The sequence below is a fragment of the Homarus americanus genome, unplaced genomic scaffold (assembly GCF_018991925.1).
Source record: "Homarus americanus isolate GMGI-L3 unplaced genomic scaffold, GMGI_Hamer_2.0 scaffold34921, whole genome shotgun sequence".
Lineage (NCBI taxonomy): Eukaryota > Metazoa > Arthropoda > Malacostraca > Decapoda > Nephropidae > Homarus > Homarus americanus.
In genome coordinates, this window is record NW_024741901.1 from 19,524,840 (window position 1) to 19,544,754 (window position 19,915).

The following is a 19,915-nucleotide window of genomic DNA, read 5'->3' on the forward strand; positions in this document are numbered from 1 at the left end:
ACTGTATATCAAAGTCCTTAGAGTTCTTATCTCAGCAATTATAGCGAAGTCAGTTCATCCAGTTAAGGTATAATCTCAGTGTAATTGTTATAATAATTTTAGATGTTATTTGTTGTAGTTGTTAGGTGAAATTTCTATATCTTCATTTACGAGGAAAACTTCATCGCACAGAGACTTGCGACACTATACCCCTTGATGTACTGATAAGAACCATTTAGATATACTGTAGGTTCGAATTCTTTATGTGTGTGTGGATCTCGACTTCTGTCTCAGCCAACGACTGTCCTTGTCCCACTTATTGATTTCCATTACTACACTACTACAGTCTTATTAGTGGTTTGTCTTACTGTGTTAGTCTACTGTGCCATTCCGTAATTGTTAAGGGTCATTCACGAACAGTTCAGTATTAATATCAAGTTTTCTTCATGTACACCAGGAATGCATGTACTCCATTCACAAGTTTCAGTACTTCTAAGTTATTTTTTTCTGGTAAGAGTTTCATCAGTCTACTTTCACTCTACCTCTCTTAGGTCGTCTCATCGTTGGTCTAACTACAGCGTCCGACAACAGCAATATTCATGTTATGGTCAATCAGTTACAGATGCCCCTGAGGTGTTAACTTCATAATACATGTTTACTTGAGTCTATACCTGTTGTACCAGAACCTTTGTCAATTGGACTTGCCATCGATGTCTTTTATATCGATCCTGACTTGTTTAACCCCGTAGTTCCTGATCATGATGAACTAGGGTAAAAGTTGTCGTAACAAGGCACTTGGATCGCTAGCCTTTTCCACAACTCTGCAGCAAGACGGGAAGATTCAGTATCAACAATCAACAGAGAGCCGACACCAGGTAGATTTAGGACTGGGATCTTCGGGTCCACCAAACAGCTCCTTTGATTTTATATGACTTTAATCTTAAACTGTTTTGTGTCTCATGCTGGTAGATAATTAATTGTCAAATATTGTTAACTTTTACTTTAATCTGTTCATTAATGCTACAGATACTTCTAAGTGTTTCCGGGGCTAAAAACCCACTTCATAAATATGACAACATTGACCACGACAACCCGCTGAGTGAAGAGGAACTGTAAACTTGAGGAAAAAAGCTATCCGCTATTTTAATCTAATCGCTGACACCCAGAGTGGACACATGAGTCGTTCTTTGTCGACTGGACTACTTCCTCTTCGCATTAAAAGAGTCTTGTAGGTTCTCGCTTCTCCTTGGTCCTTATTAAAGCCTCTGATTCTGTAAACTCTCAGTACTGCCCTTAAATCTTACCAAGAGCTAGAAGGCTTTGCTTCCACCATAATGTCCCAGGTGCAGCAATCAAGCCAGGGGTTATAAAAAGAATTTATGCTGTGGTGTAACGAAAAGCTAGATGATAACAGTGGCAGCCACGATGTTTATATATTAAAAGATCGTCGTTTTTGTGGGTGTGAAGATCACGATCGACTTTGAAGGACATATATTGTTCGTTTGTGTATGTCTACTTGTTAGCCGAGAGTCTTGAGCACTTGCAGTATTATTTTTTTTTTTTCAAAACACATAACTCATTTCTAGTAACTCTAAAATTTGTATCCTAAATATCATTGTGCGTAATAATTATCAGAACAGTTATTATTAGTATATTTAACACATTTCTCTCTCTGGTTGAGTGAAGGATAGACTAAAGTATTATGATTGTTCGTGTACTTGTAGTTAACATTATGGCAGCGGTGAGAGGCAATTTTTGGTTATCTGGTGTGGATGATCAGGTAACATAAAGCCAAAGTTCGTAGAACCCAAACACTCAAGATTTGTTTAAATGAAAAATGACTATCCTGTGAGTAAAGTTTTATACCATACAGAGCTACAGCAGCAGATGCTCCTACCAATGGTGTAAAAATATTCAAGTAGTATCACTGCATTGTAAAATGTAAATCTAGTTCAACAATTTTCACAAGATGTGAAAATATAAACATTTTCTTAGAGGGATGTTTACCAAGTACCGAGGTGGAAATGTTATGAAGGTTACAGTCGTCTTGACAACAATGTTTACCTCTGCTACCATAACGTTGATGAAGAGTAATTTGTGCTAAGATTTACTTCAGGGGACTTTGTTATCACGTCTTGCCAAAAGTTCCTTACCAAGGTTGACAAAACTAATAATATTGATGTTCTAGAATGTTAATAATTACAATACCTGATATAGTCTCTTGGTTTATGCTGTATATGAGGATTAACAGAGAAGGAGTAAGTGATTTACTACTGATGATAATTTCACCATAAATCATCTACAATTCTCTTACACGTCAGTAACACAATTTCCTTACTGTGTTGTGGCCTTAGACAAGAGAACCGTGACAACGGTGAATCCCTTGTGTCTAAGACAGCTGAGAATCAGGTAGATGTGTGTTAGAGCTGAGTATGAAGTGGACCGGAGTGTGACACAGTAGTCAGTGATGTAGAGTAGGGTGTAGGCGCTGCTGACTCATCTCCTGTAGCAGATGTTGCAACTAGGTACAGGTGGTTTTGGTTGTAACTGACTGCCAGGGGGAGATATATTCACCGTTCCAGCTAACAGCGCGCACCTGGAACTTATAGTTGGAGCAGGGCTTGAGGCCAGAGATGGTGTTCCTCCTGTGTTCATCAGTCAGTCTTCTGGCTCCATAATCATTGTGGTCCAGGTCGATCTCTCGGATGTCGTATTCACCAGCACACTGCGGGTTGACCTCAGGCACCTCGAAGTACAGCTCCACCGAAGTCGTCTGGATGTCGTCCACTTTCAGGTTCTCCACGGGACCTGGTGCTGTGGAACTCAGTAATTTGTAGTAAGGGTTTAGCATACAATATATAGTTAAGAAAGAGTATTTCAACGATCAACATTTTTGCCTTATGAAAGAAACTACAACAATATCTGTGTGTAACAGGGTAGCTGTGGGCAACACAGGGTAGCTGTGGGCAACACAGGGTAGCTGTGGGTAACAGAGGGCAGCTGTGGGCAACACAGGGCAGCTGTGGGCAACACAGGGTAGCTGTGGACAACACATGGTAGCTGTGAGCAACACAAGGCAGCTGTGAGTAACACAGGGTAGCTGTGGGTAATACAAGGTAGCTGTGGGCAACACAGGGTAGCTGTGGGTAACAGAGGGCAGCTGTGGGTAGCATAGGGTAGCTGTGGGCAACACAGGGTAGCTGTGGGCAACACAGGGTAGCTGTGGGCAACACATGGTAGCTGTGAGCAACACAGGGCAGCTGTGGGTAACACAGGGTAGCTGTGGGTAACACAGGGTAGCTGTGGGCAACACAGGGTAGCTGTGGGTAACACAGGGTAGCTGTGGGCAACACAGGGTAGCTGTGGGCAACACAGGGCAGCTGTGGACAACAGAGAGCAGCTGTGGGTAACATAGGGTAGCTGTGGGCAACACAGGGTAGCTGTGGGCATCACATGGTAGCTGTGAGCAACACAGGGCAGCTGTGGGTAACACAGGGTAGCTGTGGGTAACACAGGGTAGGTGTGGGTAACACAGTAGCTGTGGGCAACGCGGGGTTGTTGTGGGCAACACAGGGAAGCTGTGGGTAACTCAGGGTTGCTGTGGGCAACACAGGGTAGGTGTGGGTAACACAGGGTAGGTGTGGGTAACACGGTGTAGTTGTGGGTAACACATGATAGCCGTGGGTAGGGGAATAAAGCAAGGATCCATCGTCAACTCACCAGCTTCGCCAGTGTTGGTGAAGTTTCTGACGGTCTCACTAAAGATGCCTCCCGGGGTGACCACAGTGATGCTGACGTCGTAGTGGGTACAAGCGAGGAGGTCGGTGATGGTGTATTTGCCATTGGCATCCGTCACATTCACACACGTCTCGTCCAGGGAGTTGCTGGCGTTCCAGCAGATAATGTAGTATCCAATGCAGCGGTCAGCCTCGTTCTTGCCCCAGTTCACTTCAATGGTGTCGGGGCCGGATGAGTCCACAACAATGAATTTCGGCGGCAAAGGATCTGCCAACATAAACTTTGCTTCAGGATTTTACTGTGTTGACTCTGGTCGACTATAACTCACACACTCCTTTGGTAGTCTGAAGGAAAAAAGACAGACAATGAAGGTTCCAACAAAAATTGAAGTGTGAGATTTCTTGAGCCTTCGACTACCTTGACTTAATATATGTGTGTGTGTGTGTGTGTGTGTGTTAACGTTTATGTGTTAGTAATTTGCATGTTTATGTGTAAATTACTGCATATCGTAGTATGATTTCTTTTCTTTTTTAATTTCGTCTTTCTTTTAAAATTTTTAGAAGAAATGAGCGCGCCGAAAAAAGAAGGCTGTGGAGCTGTGTTACTGTTGCTGGTCTTAATGCCCTCTCATGTTCACTACACGGGCATATATACACACACACACACACACACACACACACACACGTCGCTACACGAAGAGATAAACCCTGACCTGTATCATCAGTAGAAGCCTGACTGCTGACTGGGTCGCTCTCATGTCCGTCCTTGCTGATGGAAGTTATGCTAATGATATACTCAGTACAAGGCTCCAGGGGGCCGATGTTAGCGTGGTGATCGTAGTCATCATCGTCCTCCACCAGGTGGTAGCCGAAGCGGGGTCGAGAAGTGACCTCCCCATAGGTGATGGAGTAGCTATTGATAAAGACAGGAGTGCTTGAGACAATGTCGGTACTGTGTTAAGAGGGAAGGTTTTTCCATGATAGACAGTGCTTCTTTGAAGGGTATGATGTTGTTAAAGGGCACTGCCATTCAAAGGTTTAAGTGTCACTAAGGAAGGGTTGCGACAATGACATTATGGCGGGACAATGTTACTAAAAAGGGATACTGCCACTAAAGACAATAAATTGTTGTAAATGGGGGACAGTAGTAGCCACAGATGAGTTACTTACTCCTGAGCACAGAGAGGGTTGATGGCAGGGTCATTCCATTCCAACTCGATGATGCTGTCGGTGGTGATTCCCACCTTCACGTCCTGGGGCGGCCCGGCAACTGTCGAGAGTAGACCCAGAATATTGGTTAGTGTTACACATATAATTTCTCATATAATGAATTTATCTTGTTACTCCAACTTTCCTTGTTAAATATCATCGAACCACTTATATCACACTGTTGTAAGCTTCGATCAATACATCCGTCCAGTTGTCTGGTAGTCATAATTTCAGCCTCACGCATATTGTTCAGTATATAAACAGCGTATATTACCCGCCCTCCCTCGCTCCCTCAACATCTCCCCGGTCACTCCTGGAGTCCCTCTCTTCCACTCTTCCTGACACCTACGTTAACTCTTCAAACTATTGTTTATTGTAGTCCCCTTACCTTCTTCCTAAACGCCATATAGATATTCTTTGTAGTTTGTTTTCCCTGTGTGACTTTAAGTAGCCTTATATAGCTCTAATATAACTCCTCTGGCTCTGTTAACACATCCATCCCTCTCTTAACTTTCCTCTCAAACTTCTCAAACTTTCCGAAACTTCCCTTAGGCTGTATTCAGTTGGATAATAAGCTTTGTTATCATATCCTCGTCTACCATATTATATTTATATTCATGACAACCGATTCCTTTATCTATCTTGTTATCTTTTAACTTTATCTCAGATACTTCCCTCTTACATCTTTTAACTTTATCTCAGATACTTCCCTCTTACATCTTTCACTAAACCTCTCCAGTCCTCGTCATTTAGTTCTCTGTAAACACGGTCTTCAACATATCATGGACTCAAGCACACTCAACATGCACAGCGATTCGACCGCCCACCTGAATCTTGTCATTTTTATCCAAGATGTTCACAACCGCCAACATATTGCTTACTTTAATTATCGGCTTTTAAAGGTACGGCGTTAAACTTCCTCCACCTACCTCCATTCTCAGTGGTGACGTCCTGCTCCAGCTGGGGTCCCTCTGTATCACTGGGCGTCACGGGCGTCACAGTCACGTGATACTCGCCGCAGGCTTGTAGACCAGCCAGGGTGATGGTGGTGTCCTCCGTCTGTGTGAGGCGAACATCACCAAAAACTGGTATATATAACACCACCTACCATACTGCCTCAACACCACCTACCATACTGCCTCACCACCACCTACCATACTGCCTCACCACCACCTACCATACTGCTTCACCACCACCTACCATACTGCCTCACCACCACCTACCATACTGCCTCACCACCACCTACAATACTGCTTCACCACCACCTACCATACTGCCTCACCACCACCTACCATACTCCCTCACCATCACCTACCACTCTCCCTCACCACACCTGTTCACTTACCGTCTCACAGGTGGGTTTCGGGTCCTTATCCAGCCTGTAGCAAACCTTGTAGGACTGGACACATATTGGGTTCTTGGTGGGGGCGTCCCATTGTAGAGTTGTACCCGAGTCGTCCTCCGAGAGGACCCTCAGGTTGGAGGGGGAGCTCGGCGCTGCTCGAGTGAGAAGTTATGCATAAACATTCACTCAGTTGACTGTATAAGCATTAGTGTTTGCTTAGACACTTATATGGAAGAAAAATGTATTCTGTATTTTAAGAGTAATATATATCTCCAAAATACATATACATTGACACCAATACAATAACACAATACGTAATGTACACATTCACAGGATGATATACATAAACATTCACACAAGGTAATATATTAACACATGCAGTATTCCAGTCCCAGACTTACGTAGATCGTTAGTAAAGCCACTGATGGAGGAGGTGTCTCCGTTAACTGACCCGCCATTCACTGTGTCATCAAAAACAGGAGTCACATCAAAGGTGTGTTCCTTGCAGGCATCAAGGTAGTCTATGATGGTTGTACAGTGAGCAGCAGGGCAGCGGAAATCAGTGCTGAAGTCATTATCGGTAAGAATAGTGTACTTGTGGAGCTTGTATGTAGGATCTCCTGCCACGAAGTCCCACTCCAGTGTTATGGAGCCGTCACCACTCGTTACCTGCAGGTTCTTGATGTGACCTGTTGAGGAAGATGTTGTTTACGAGTTTTGTTATGGCTAGATTTACAAGATTTTATTAACTCGTTATGTTTTGTAAATTATATTGAATTATGACATTCCTTGAGTGAGCCAGTGAGGATGACACTTTCATCTGAGCATTGTGAGTCTGAGAGTGAAGGACGAGAAGCGGGCTTTGTACTGTTACATTGTGTCTTGTAAACTAAGAGTGTCTCCTGCCTCCTGGGTGTGTGGAATGGGAACGTCATGTGATTTATGCATGGAACAAAGCGCTGTGTTCATTATCCATGTGTGGAACAAAAGTCTCTACCTCCGTGTTAGGAACAGTCAACACCTCCCTCGTGTAGGGTAAGGCAGAGGTCATCATCGATCTGTGAAACTTGATAAACTTTCCCAAGTACTTGTGGAAGACAACTTGTGAGCCACTTAAGTGTTAACTCCCGCTCTTTAGTTTATTTCTCAAGACAAGAGGAGGAGCCTCATTGATCTGGTTCTGTCCACTGATTTTATCAACTCAAAATTGTAAAATTGTTTGGTATTAATACAAATATTGCGGATTATACTTTTCGTGGTTTCTTGTTAAAGTCTCACCAAAATCCTGGGCAGCACAAACCACGACGACCGCCGTCAGGTACAAAAGAATCTTCATATTCCCGATGGTACCTCTACAGAAGGTCGTCTTCTCAAACACTATTCTGGTCTAACGCCACGGACCTAATGAGCCGAGACAATAACAGTGAGTCTATTTAAAGCTTACTAATTATCTGTGCTTTATGTCACTTGAAACCTTGTCCAATTTATCATTACCTTGGCTGAGAAAAGTTAAAATAGAAACTGCTGGTAAAACCCTTGATAAAATTGTTGACTCGACTGTGGCACCTAAGATAAGCATCTGTGTATTGGTAATAAAAAGTCCAAAATTGTATATGAACGACCGACACATTACTTACTTTTTTGTTGCCACTCCTATGAAATACACAGATATCTGGGTTACCGGGTCCCCATGTGTGTTTGTGTACTGTTCTTTAAGAGTCTAGGCCCTGCATTTTCAAGGTGTAAACCGACAAGCTAATGGCATGTTTTGGTTTAAAAAATATGCAACGAAAACTCTAAGATCTTTTCTTCTATAATATAAAATACTTAATGTAATGTACTATTTTATTTCTACTTATCTCTCATAATGTCTTATTATCTGGAGCAAGAAGCTTTACTTATTCCTTTCTAACTGAATTTTGTTAAGTTTATTTTAGCTCTTGATCTTCACACCTCTCAATAGGTTACTGTACATCTGGCAAGCCTCTGAATACCTCACGACTGATATTGCTCTCCCTCCTGGGTAAGTCCTCATGAGGATATGTATCCTCCAGAGCAGCATATATTTGTCATGAATTTTTTTAGTTTTTAGGTGTGGATGTTATATAAGGTTATATTATATTGTGTTTCTTATATTTCTTACCGTAGAGTTCGATACCTTCACACTGGTTACTTACAGGAGATTATGGTGTATATACGTAAAAATTCACTCCACCACTCGACATTCCATGATTTATACTTGATAAATGATGATTTAATGAGTTCCATTAATTTCCAACATCCATCTTAGTTATTGGTTATACTTTGTCATAACCAATCAGTCATTACCTTTACTAATAAGATAGGATCACAGATACGGGCAGATAATTTCACTTACATTTATTTGGTAAGCTTCCATACAATGATTTACAATTTGCATGGATATATGAGTCACTCACATTCACGCTGTAGTAAAATTAATCTTCTAAAGAGAGAATTTTCAACTTAGGGACACGTGATTACTCTACTATGGGTATGACTTAACAGAGCCTTAATTCTTCAAGTGATACATTTACTGCCTGCCTGGATTGCTCTTGTTGCAACCAGGCTTTCGCATAAGAACTTCTTTCCATGGGGAATAACAACAAAAAGTACTCTTGGGTTACCACACATAGTCTCGCGTCACTGACAGTCACTGGCAGTCTCTGTTAAACCTTCCACTAAAAGTACAAAATATTCCAAAAATAATTGAATCTGATTTTAATAAATGGAAATTATAATTCCACTGATTATTAAGATGCTGCCAGATAACTTTACAAGCCATGTGTCTCTATACCCTAACAAATACCAAACGAATTTCACCACAAATCAACATTTGTTAACAATGGTGAGACACCTTTATGAGTTCTCTTACACGTCAAGTTCGTCATTGTGTACCGTGACAACATTGAATCCCTTGTGTCTAAGACAGCTTAGAGTCGGGTAATGTGTGTGTGAGCTGGGTATGAGGTGGACTGGGGTGTGACACAATCAATGAGGTTGAATGGGTGGAGGCCGCCATCTTGGTCAAAGCAACACTGCCACAGTTGTCACAGCTAATCACAAACAAACGGTGGTTACAGATAATTCTACAGGTTTTATACTATTGCTTTATTAATTAATCTCATTATAGTGGGATCAGCCAAAGAGGATAAAGTCAGTGAGCGAGACATACCGCCATATTGGTCAAGGCATCAGTTACAGTCAGTGACTTCATTTGAGGCAGTGAATGCCACCTCCATTTATTCAACCTCCTTGGACACAGAGTCAATGATGTACAGTAGGTGGTGGGTTTAAGGCGTTACTGACACATGTTTAAGTTAGAAACAGGCGGTGTGCTGTACAATTTGCAGGTCTTGGCTCTCTTTCGTTACGGACTTAGCAGAGAGAGTGAATGTATACTGAGCACAGTGACTGAGGCCATCAACCATGTACTCCATCTTGTAGTTCGATATATCTGTAATAATTTTTGTCTTGGTAGTGATTAAATGCTTATAGGTGAGTTTGTACGCGGTGAGGCAGGGAAGGTTACTGGTAGGTTGGTACCACTGGAACGTCACGGAATTTCTGGTTACTTCTTTCACTTCAAAATGCTGGGGTTCAGAAGGCGCAAGGTCGTCAGTTCTCTCTATGACTGCCTCCCAGGGGGAGGTCAACTCGCCACTCAGGGAGAGGGCACCAACTTTTATTTCATAGTTGGTACAAGCATTGAGGCCTGAGACTGTGCTGACAATGCGGTTATCGGTCACTTGTAGAGCTATATCCTGCTGGCCTTCGGTTCCTCGAGGGGCTGCATCCTTACTCGCGTCAAAGTTGATCACCTTGATGTCGTACCCACCAACACACTGCAGGTTGACTTTGGGCACACTGAAGGAGACCTCCACAGAAGTGGATTGGACTTTGTCCGCTTTGAGGTTCACCACGGGACCAGGTGCTGGTGGAACACAGTTATCATTAGTAAACTTTTAACATCGGTTCTCTGAAGAGATGTGTTTTGGTGTCTCACGTAAGAAATACAGCAGTTTAATCTATTTCACTACACAGTTCTGTAGATCAGGAATTTTAAGTTTGTTAAATTAAGATAATATTTGTAGATAGAGTTTCAATTATATCATCACTTAATACTTAAATTATATAAGATAACAAAAGAATGATTTAGGTAAGACTTATCTCAGGCAAACACTACACAGCTCTGAATAACATACAAGCACTTGGTAAGTCAGGGTCAATGTTGGTAATACAGGATAGCTGAGAGCAATAGAGGTAACTCTGGGTATTGAACTGAAGAGCAGCTGTTCTTTGTTGACATAAAGTACAGTATATACTCACTGTCTTCAGGAGTATTGGTGAAGTTTCTGACAGTCTCGCTGTGGGTGCCTTCTGGGGTCACCACCGTGAGGCTGACGTCGTAACGGTTGCAGCCAATAAGTTCGGTGATGGTGAAACTGCCATCAGCATCCATCACATTTTGACATGTTTCAGTGTGGATAAGTTTGCTATACCAGCAGATAATGTAGTAGCCAACACAGCGTTCTTTTCCTTTATTGCTCCATTCCACGTCGATGGTGACTGGGCTAGTTGGGTGCACCAAGATGTAGGGAGGCGCATGTGGATCTGTTCATACAAAGTGTACTTCAGCTCCTTATTCTGTCGACTCTTTGGTCCCCCATCATTGATACGTACATGTGATATTTCAATTGTAATTATTTATATAAAAAAATTTCCTTCTAAAGTGGACGTTTGATTTTTATACTCCAACGACATCTTGTATTTATTGATAATTAAAGTGTGTGTGTGTGTGTGTGTGTAGTTCTCTGCATTATGAGTGCTTTTATACGGTGTTAGTACGTGCGTGTGTGTAACAGCCATTTAGTATAGTTCTTCATTGTTACTGAGCTATACCTAACTCTCCTTCCAAAACAGTATGAGAAGCATCCATAAAGACCAACTGATGTTATTTAATGATATATATTCATGTTCTCTCTTTAGTTTCTCTGCTGTACACTAACAGAGATCGTCTCACCATCTTCCTTGGTAGTGGCGTTTTTGGTGATTGAAGCGCTTTCTTCCCCATTTTTGCCGATGGATTTGATACTGATGGTATACTCTGTACAGGCTTTGAGGGGGCCGATGTTAGCGTGGTGATCGTAGTCATCATCGTCCTCCACCAGGTGGTAGCTGAAGCGGGTTCGAGAAGTGACCTCCCCACAAGTGAAGGAAAAGCTGTAGAAAAAGGCAAGGTGCCGTGAAGAAAATGAAATTTGTATGTAAGTAAATACAGTCTATGAAACAACTATATTCCCAAGTTTTGGCACACACATCTCGGAAAACTTGAGCCATATTTATAAACAGTTGGTATGTGTGTGGAACCTTGGAATGGGGTAGCCAGTTACACCATTCATACTCTTAATTACTTACTTTATCTGATGATCATTCATTATTGGGTACTTGTGTCCGTATTCCACAACAATACACTCGAAGCGTGTATCTAGTCAGGCGTCCTTATGACCAGATGTAGTCACGGTTTCACTTTCAGTATCCGCCATCAGCCAAAGCTGGGAAGTTACTTATTTCTAACACTGTACAGTCTCGTTAAAGATTCTTCGAACACTGCTGGAGACAGCTGGCAACTCAAGGCCGCTTGTTTACTATAGTACGAAGTATAATATAATACGAAACAACAAAGCCCAACCATTAATTAAGCAACAGGGAACTAAGTAACCAATCACCGAACACTTTTACATTCCTTCATAATTTTTACTTCGTACTATAGTAAACAAACGGCCGTGAGTTGCCAGCTGTCCCCAGCAGTGTTCCAAGAATCTTTAACGAGACTGTACATCGGTGCAAATTTTGTAGACATTGTTACTTTAGGAACAAAAACACTATCTATAGGACATCACCTATGAATGTTAAAACCGCTGTGTTTACCTCTCTATACGAAAAAACCTGCTTAAGTGTGAATTATTTCCTGGTGGTCGTCTATGGTTGCGTTACTTACTCCTTAACACAGAGAGGGTTGACGACAGGGTCGTTCCATTCCACCTCAATGATGCTGTCGGTAGTGACTCCCACCTTCACGTTCTGGGGTGGCCCTGGTACTGTTCATAGCAAACCCTCAGTATTAGTGTTTCACTTATAGTATTAATAATGATATTTCATCATCTTCATTGTCTTACTTATTATTAAGCAGACCACTTATATCACCCTGATGTAAGCTTCGGTCTACAGTATCTATCCATCCAGCCTGCTGGTACTGTAATAATTTTAGCTTCTCACTCGTAGTATATGTGAACAGTAGCCTTATGTCACCCAAGTCTGACCTACTGTAGATTACCCAGTTAAATTATAAGCGTCAGTAGTGGTCTGCTGTCGGTTTAAACATCATACGGTCTAAAAAACAATGTGGTTAAAGCAACATGGAGCTTCACTATCGTTCCCAACAGGTTGGTCGACCTACCCCCATCCCTGGTAGTGACGTCCTGCTCCAGCTGGGGTCCCTCTGTATCACTGGGCGTCACGGGCGTCACAGTCACGTGATACTCGCCGCAGGCTTGTAGACCAGCCAGGGTGATGGTGGTGTCCTCTGTCTGTGAGGCGAACATCACCAAAAACTGGTATATATAACACCACCCTACCATACTGCCTCACCACCACCTGCCACCTCACCACCACCTACCTGCCTCCACCTGCCACTCTCTCTCACCACCACCTACCATACTGCTTCACACACCACCTACCATACTGCCTCACCACCACACTGCCTCACCACCACTCTCTCTCACCACCACCTACTGCTTCACCACCACCTACCATACGTCTCACCACCACCCACCATCTGCCTCACACACCTGCTAACCTACCCACACACGCCCTCTACCTACCCTGCCTCTCAACTCCCACCTCTCACTCACCACCACCTACCATGCCTGCTTCACCACCACCTCATACTGCCTCACCACCACCTACCAACTGCCTTACCACCACCTTGCTCATCACCACCACACTGCCTCCTGCCACCTACCACACTGCCACTACCATACTGCCTCTACCACCTACCATACTGCCTCCACCCCACCTACCATACTGCCTCACCACCACCCAATACCATACTGCCTCCATACCATGCACTACCTACCATACTCCCTCTACATCACCTACCATGCCTCCCTACCACCACCATGCTGCCTCCACCACCACCTACCATGCCTCCTCCCACCACCATGCCTCCCACCACACTGCCTCACCACCACCTACCATACTGCCTTACCATCACTTACCATACTGCCTCACCACCACCTAACATATTGCCTCACTACCACCTACCATACTGCCTCACCACCACCTTCCATTCTGCCTCACTACCACCTACCATAATGCCTCACCACCACCTACAATTATCCTTCTCAACCACCTATCATTATCCCTTACCACCACCTACCATACTGCCTCACCACCACATACCATACTGCCTCACCACCACCTACCACACTGCCTCACCACCACCTACCCTACTGCCTCGCCACCACCTACCACTCTCCCTTTCCACACCTGTTCACTTACCGTCTCACAGGAGGGGGTCGGGTCTTTATCCAACATGTAGCAAACCTTGTAGGACTGAACACACGTTGGGTTCTGGGTGGGGGCGTCCCATTGTAGAGTTGTGCTCAAGTCACCGTCCGAGACGATCCTCAGGTTCGTAGGGGAGCTCGGCGCTGCTCGAGTCAAAAATGATAATACATAAACAGCAACTCAGCTGATTATAAACATCTTAAGGTATTAAAAAACATCGAAATGGACATACGAGTATTTACAAGAATATTAGAAAATATTAAATACCCACAAACATGGACATTGAACAGAACTGTTAAAAATCCAAACAATTTGGCAGACACATTAAGATACGCCTTCATGTACCTGTAAGCAGCTTAAGAGGCGTTTACACATACACACTCACACACCCACTTACATTTTGCATTAGCAAATCCACTGATGGAGGAGGTGTCTCCGTTAACTGACCCGCCATTCACTGTGTCATCAAAAACAGGAGTTACATCAAAGGTGTGTTCCTTGCAGGCATCAAGGTAATCTATGATGGTTGTACAGTGAGCAGCAGGACAGCGGAGATCAGTGCTGAAGTCATTATCGGTAAGAATAGTGTACTTGTGGAGCTTGTATGTAGGATCTCCTGCCACGAAGTCCCACTCCAGTGTTATGGAGCCATCACCACTCGTTACCTGCAGGTTCTTGATGTGACCTGTTGAGGAAGATGTTGTTTACGAGTTTTGTTATGGCTAGATTTACAAGATTTTAGTATTGAGTGTTCTACATCCTGTTTACCTCAAGTCATTGACGCACCACAGTAAAATAAATCAAAACACCAATAGGAGAAATATTTGTAAAAACCAGCCGCCAGGTAAAAAGATATTATTAATTGGGTAATATATATATATATATATATATATATATATATATATATATATATATATATATATATATATATATATATATATATATATATATATATATATATATATTCCTTTTTCCTGCTATGTTTCAGGACACAGGGTACGGGATACAGTCTACCCGGAGCAAAACTAGATTATTCTTTCAGTCACTTACGTACAATACATCACTTTCAGGTGGTGTCGTCCTCATAAACTACGAGACACGAGGCTCACCTGTAAAAAGCTGCTTCCTGTAGGTTCATTCCCTGACTACTAGTGTTAATATTTAATCCTTTCAATCCCTTCTTTCTCTTCCTTCTTCCTCTTATCATCATCCTCTTTTCACCGATCTTTCACTTTCCATTCTTGCAGTATATTCATACACTTCATTTAACCTTGACCAGCTCTTTATTATCTTCAGCTCTTTCTCATTTCTATATTCCTTACCTTCTACGTCCTATTCACCCTACAGAGTGCTCTTAACAATTGCTTTAAACACCTTTGACTCCTTTATCACGGTTTAGTTGAACCGGTCTTTGACGTGTGCTCACCATGTTGTTACTCAGCTGATGATATGGATATCGAAAAAGTTTATTTAGCCAGAAAAATGCAGGTACAGAGTGGACAATAATAACAATATTGACATGACTGAACCAGTTTAGCGCCTGAGCTGTATTAGTGGCACCTGATGTATACTGTACATGTATCTCAAGGAAGTATTATCTAACATTTGATATCATCTGGATTAGTACACATAACATGGTGTTAGTAAATACATTTGAGAATGTTACCACGCTTATCATTTTTTATTTCTTTATTTGTTTATTTTCATTTTAATTGTTTACATTAATATTATAAGCATATATATATTTTACAGTAGAGTTTATATACAGTATATAACTATTGAAATGGTGATGTCTAAATACGTGATAATATATTATATAATGGTTTTGATGGTAAGGTAAGAGCTGTTGATGATGATGATGTTTCAGTAAAGTTGTTATACATGTTTACAATTGGATAAGCATGTTTATAAACTGTACAGTTCAACATGAATATAGTCAATGTTGGGACTGTATGCGGTGTACAAGGTAGGCTGTGAGAATATACAGTTTCCTATGTGCCGAGACAGTGCGGCAATGGTAAACAGTAAGGCAAATTGACCACGGTCAGCCGACAAAGCTGTCAGGTGCTTATTTCCAGGAAGGTCCCCGCTTTATTCCCTTCCTTAATGCCTATTTTTTTTCCAAGATCCCTATAAGTTTATTGTGCTTTGCCTTACCAAAAGCTTTTTCAAAATCAACAAAGCCGAAGTACAAATTTCTTTGGACGTTTCAGGGAAAATTCTTAAACTAAATATGGCTTCTCGATTTCCTTTTCACATCATAAATCCATTTTGCTCTTCAGATAACTCACTTTCTACTATCAACATGGATTAATATCGATTGACTTCTGCAGATAGTATATAAAATTAGCAATAATAAATGTTTACCCATATAATGTGATTAATTATAAATCCGATCATTATACTGGAGACGGCCCGAGAAGACTTCGTACCCGCTCAGTAAACAACAGGGTGCCTGCGTTTTGGATGTCTAAACTCACTCTATCTACGTCTCTGCTGTATATCATCCGTGATGGTTCTACTTCTCTCTAGTGTTTAAAATTAAGACTCGTCTACAACGCCGTGTGTCTACTAATGTTTAACAGTGGAACAAATCTACACCGGATTGCAAGGGCGGATCCATGGGGGTCGTGGGGGTCCGGACCGCCCCTTTTTACCAGAAAATTCCAATACTTTTTCTTTAATGCCGTATTGTAATCAGGCATTTTTGAAGAGTAAAAGTATTTACTATAGACTTTAGAATATCTCCTAATATCTCGTGCGCATGGCTTCAAAATGGCCTCAAAATGCCCATGATATTGGTCAGATTTAAAAATAAATTCTGAGTGCACTTACAGCGCCCCCAGCTGGGTGGTTTCGCTGCACTCGCCCTGTTCCCTACACCAAGCTGAGTTACTGACAGCATGCAGGCGGGAGGCATACACAGTCCTTGTTGCTGAGGCGGCCCATCTATTTAACAACAATGACTAATTACTTCATTTGCTCACTTTTTATGTCTTTTATCTGTTTGTTGTTGTTGGATTCACTCCTATCCAGGTCTTGTTTTTAAATACATGACTAAACCAGTGACTAATCTTGGATGCCAACTTAGCGATAAAGAATAAATTGTTTAGATGCCCACCGTCTCTTGTGATTAGGATTTGGATGTAGTGAGATTAAAAATTGCTCGGCTGGAAATAGAGAGAGAGAGAGAGAGAGAGAGAGAGAGAGAGAGAGGGAGAATGGATCCTTGGTTCTTCATCAACGTAAAGTAAGTTAGAAATAATACAAAGTTTGTGGAATATTTGGAATGAAAGCCTCACCAAGGTCCTGCGCGGGGCAGACAGTGATGGCCGCCAACAGGTACACCAGAATCTTCATGGCACTAATGACAACTTTGCACCGGGTCTGGTCCTGTTTTACTCGATACTGAAGAAGAAATGTTGTGGACTGAGATAGTAATGCAGAGCCCTTTTAAAGCTCCTTATCTAGGCTACGTATTGCTTGAACCTTGATTGAGGAACTTCAAGCACTGACCTGAATGCAACTTCTGAAAAAAAACCGATTCTCTTGTTGTTACCTTGTGTCTGTCACAGGAGTTCTGTCGCTGTGTGCCTACAACAGAATGTTCTAGAGGGGTTCTTGACACATGCTTGTATTTCTGCCGCCGTGTTGTGAACATGCAGGTGCGTCCATTATAGGGTTCCAATGAGTGAATAATAATAAGAGTAATAATGATATTGATAGTAATAATAATAATAAATGATAATAACAATAATAATAATGATAATGATTATAATAACAATAATAATAACAATAATAATGACAATAATAATAACAATAATACTAATATTATTATTATTATTATTATTATTATTATTATTATTATTAATAAAAACATTAATAATAACAATAATAATAATAACAATAATAATAATGATATGTATACTAATTTAATTGAGGGAACTATACGTATACGACTGGCTCATAGATTACAGTAAAAAGCATTAGACATTAACCTTGACGAGACAAGAACTAGATATGGTCAAGATATGAATATTTTTCTTTTTAACATCACACAAATACAACAACAACCTTGAATCTATGCATGTGTTGTACACTCGCACAGCTACGGCGTGGTTACTAAAGGCCAGTGAGACATCAAGGGAGGATAAAAGTTTAGGTCACTGTCACACAAAGAAAATTTGATAAGTGATAAAACGGCCTTCATCACCAGTTTCTTTTCTTTCTTTTTTTAATAAATGTGTTGCGTATGGGATGATCCTCAGGTAATGTTCAGTACTGCATCTTGGCTCTACTGGTGGCCTGGAGTGATGTAACTTTCGTCAATGAATGGAACTTGCAGAGGGTGGCAGGAGGTGTCGGTTTATAGGGTTGGTTAATACTGCTCTTTTAAGCCTTACACCCGTCAGTGATACAGTAATTGTGAGTTTTATGTCTGGGGAGCCTAGTGGTGACTTAGTCATACCTTCATCAAAAAAATCTACACCCAGGTTTCTGTGGCTTTTCTATTCTTTCGCTTTGGTGTTGTGTCTGGGATGTCACCAGGAGGAGCATATCCTGTCCTTTATATTTCATATATATTATAACTAATATGGCACTTCAGAAGCTGAGTTATTTATCGCCATAAATAACAAACATCGTTCTGGCTGTCTTAGTAGATCCTGCGTTCAGCACGATCTGTTCAATCCAATTTGTTGATCTGTAATGATTAATTAGTGTTACAGATTGAAGCAGGTCTGGTGACACTAAGAACAGTAAGATCATCAACAAATTTTCTGTGCAAAAAGTTTTATGAAAGCCAATAAATTAAGTGAACCCAGCCGTGTGCCCTGAGGCACTCCACAAGTTAAGGGGGCCCCAAAACGACGACATACTTCGACCTTGTGATGGCAACCTGAGAGGAAGTATTGATTGAAGGGGAGTGACAAGTGACGAAGTCTCAGGAAATAGATTTTAGGGAGAGCTGTATGACGATATATATATTGTTATGGAATACTTTTTTAAAGCCATGAGGGTAACTAGGCCGCGTGCATCAGTCTCCACATAACTGATCTGAGACTGTTCATCATCCTCACTCGTCAACATACTGGAAGTTATCGAGCTTTAATTTGAGGTCCTCCAAAGCTGTAATTCCTATTAATACTTTACCAAAGGCCGGGTTAAGAGACACCTGGAGGAGTTGACCTCAGTTAAGGCTATTTTAGTAACTTTTATATTAGTGTGGAAAATATGCTCTTGGCTGATGAACCAATAGAGATGGTGCAACGTATGAACAGTGTCATGATCATGGCAGTAAGACCATGAACATTTTGCTTGTTTGACATTATGGTGCAACATCCAAAATGGACGCCATCTCGAAAATGTTATGAATGTTTTTCTTTATTTACATTTTGAACGTGAGGTAGCCATATACATATTAAGGTTCCCTCAACGTCTAGTTACGTCATCTAAAATGGTGTATTTGTTATATAATTATACTCTAATCATTATTATTATTATTATTATTATTATTATTATTATTATTATTATTATTATTATTATTATTATTATTATTATTATTATTATCATTATAATTATTATTATTATTATTATTATTATTATTATTATTATTATTATTATCATTATAATTATTATTATTATTATTATTATTATTATTACCAAAGAAAGAAATTGTAGAAATGAACATCATAGTTGACTAATATGAGACGAAATCAATGTAGTAAGGTGTTTGACCAATCAGTAATAGATGCATTGTTACCTGTATGGAGAGTTCCGTGTGAGAGGAGGCAGAGGCGGGAGGTACTGTGCACGAGAGATTAAACCAGTGAAAAGAAGAGTAATTATCTATCCCATTGTCATCATCGTCCAGAAGACAGGTAATATACCTCCACCTGTTCTCTCGTTTGTCGTCGTGAGTGAACGTTTCTCTGAGCTCCACTAAAGAATTGTTAGAACTAAGGCGTTCGTATAGAGACCAAGGCTGTCCCTCGTGAGGCCAACATTAAGGTCCAACTAGATGATCAGTTTGTTTCCTTGACCCCGTAGGATCTTC

General features: G+C 41.3%; 2 protein-coding genes across 2 annotated transcripts; both read right to left on the reverse strand.

The window, feature by feature from the left end:
* Nucleotides 1–2,155: 2,155 nt before the first annotated feature.
* LOC121876337 (fibronectin-like) lies at nt 2,156–7,683 on the reverse strand. The gene is made up of 8 exons (XM_042381408.1): nt 7,549–7,683; nt 6,672–6,959; nt 6,271–6,422; nt 5,855–5,984; nt 4,887–4,986; nt 4,430–4,629; nt 3,700–3,984; nt 2,156–2,793 (listed from the first exon to the last, which is right to left on the reverse strand). The coding sequence occupies exons 1-8, from the start codon at nt 7,604–7,606 to the stop codon at nt 2,501–2,503; spliced, it is 1,506 nt and encodes a 501-aa protein (XP_042237342.1). The 5' UTR covers nt 7,607–7,683; the 3' UTR covers nt 2,156–2,500.
* A 1,701-nt stretch (nt 7,684–9,384) lies between these two features.
* LOC121876334 (receptor-type tyrosine-protein phosphatase F-like) lies at nt 9,385–17,282 on the reverse strand. Its single transcript, XM_042381405.1, has 8 exons — nt 17,163–17,282; nt 14,258–14,545; nt 13,852–14,003; nt 12,749–12,878; nt 12,290–12,389; nt 11,312–11,511; nt 10,618–10,902; nt 9,385–10,222 (listed from the first exon to the last, which is right to left on the reverse strand). Exons 1-8 carry the CDS (start codon nt 17,218–17,220, stop codon nt 9,609–9,611), a joined length of 1,827 nt encoding a protein of 608 aa, XP_042237339.1. The 5' UTR covers nt 17,221–17,282; the 3' UTR covers nt 9,385–9,608.
* Nucleotides 17,283–19,915: the final 2,633 nt, after the last annotated feature.

What these genes read in the sequence shown, in the direction of transcription:
- LOC121876337 (XM_042381408.1), bottom strand. Translation starts at nt 7,606, where the DNA reads ATGAAGATTCTTTTGTACCTGACGGCGGTCGTCGTGGTTTGTGCTGCC. An exon ending in CGTCACCACTGAGAATGGAG is followed by an intron (nt 4,987 to 5,854) that starts GTAGGTGGAGGA and finishes TACTCTCGACAG; the next exon opens with TTGCCGGGCCGCCCCAGGAC. An exon ending in GGCTTCTACTGATGATACAG is followed by an intron (nt 3,985 to 4,429) that starts GTCAGGGTTTAT and finishes TTATGTTGGCAG; the next exon opens with ATCCTTTGCCGCCGAAATTC.
- LOC121876334 (XM_042381405.1), bottom strand. Translation starts at nt 17,220, where the DNA reads ATGAAGATTCTGGTGTACCTGTTGGCGGCCATCACTGTCTGCCCCGCG. An exon ending in TGGATTTGCTAATGCAAAAT is followed by an intron (nt 14,004 to 14,257) that starts GTAAGTGGGTGT and finishes TGACTCGAGCAG; the next exon opens with CGCCGAGCTCCCCTACGAAC. An exon ending in CACCAATACTCCTGAAGACA is followed by an intron (nt 10,223 to 10,617) that starts GTGAGTATATAC and finishes GTGTTCCACCAG; the next exon opens with CACCTGGTCCCGTGGTGAAC.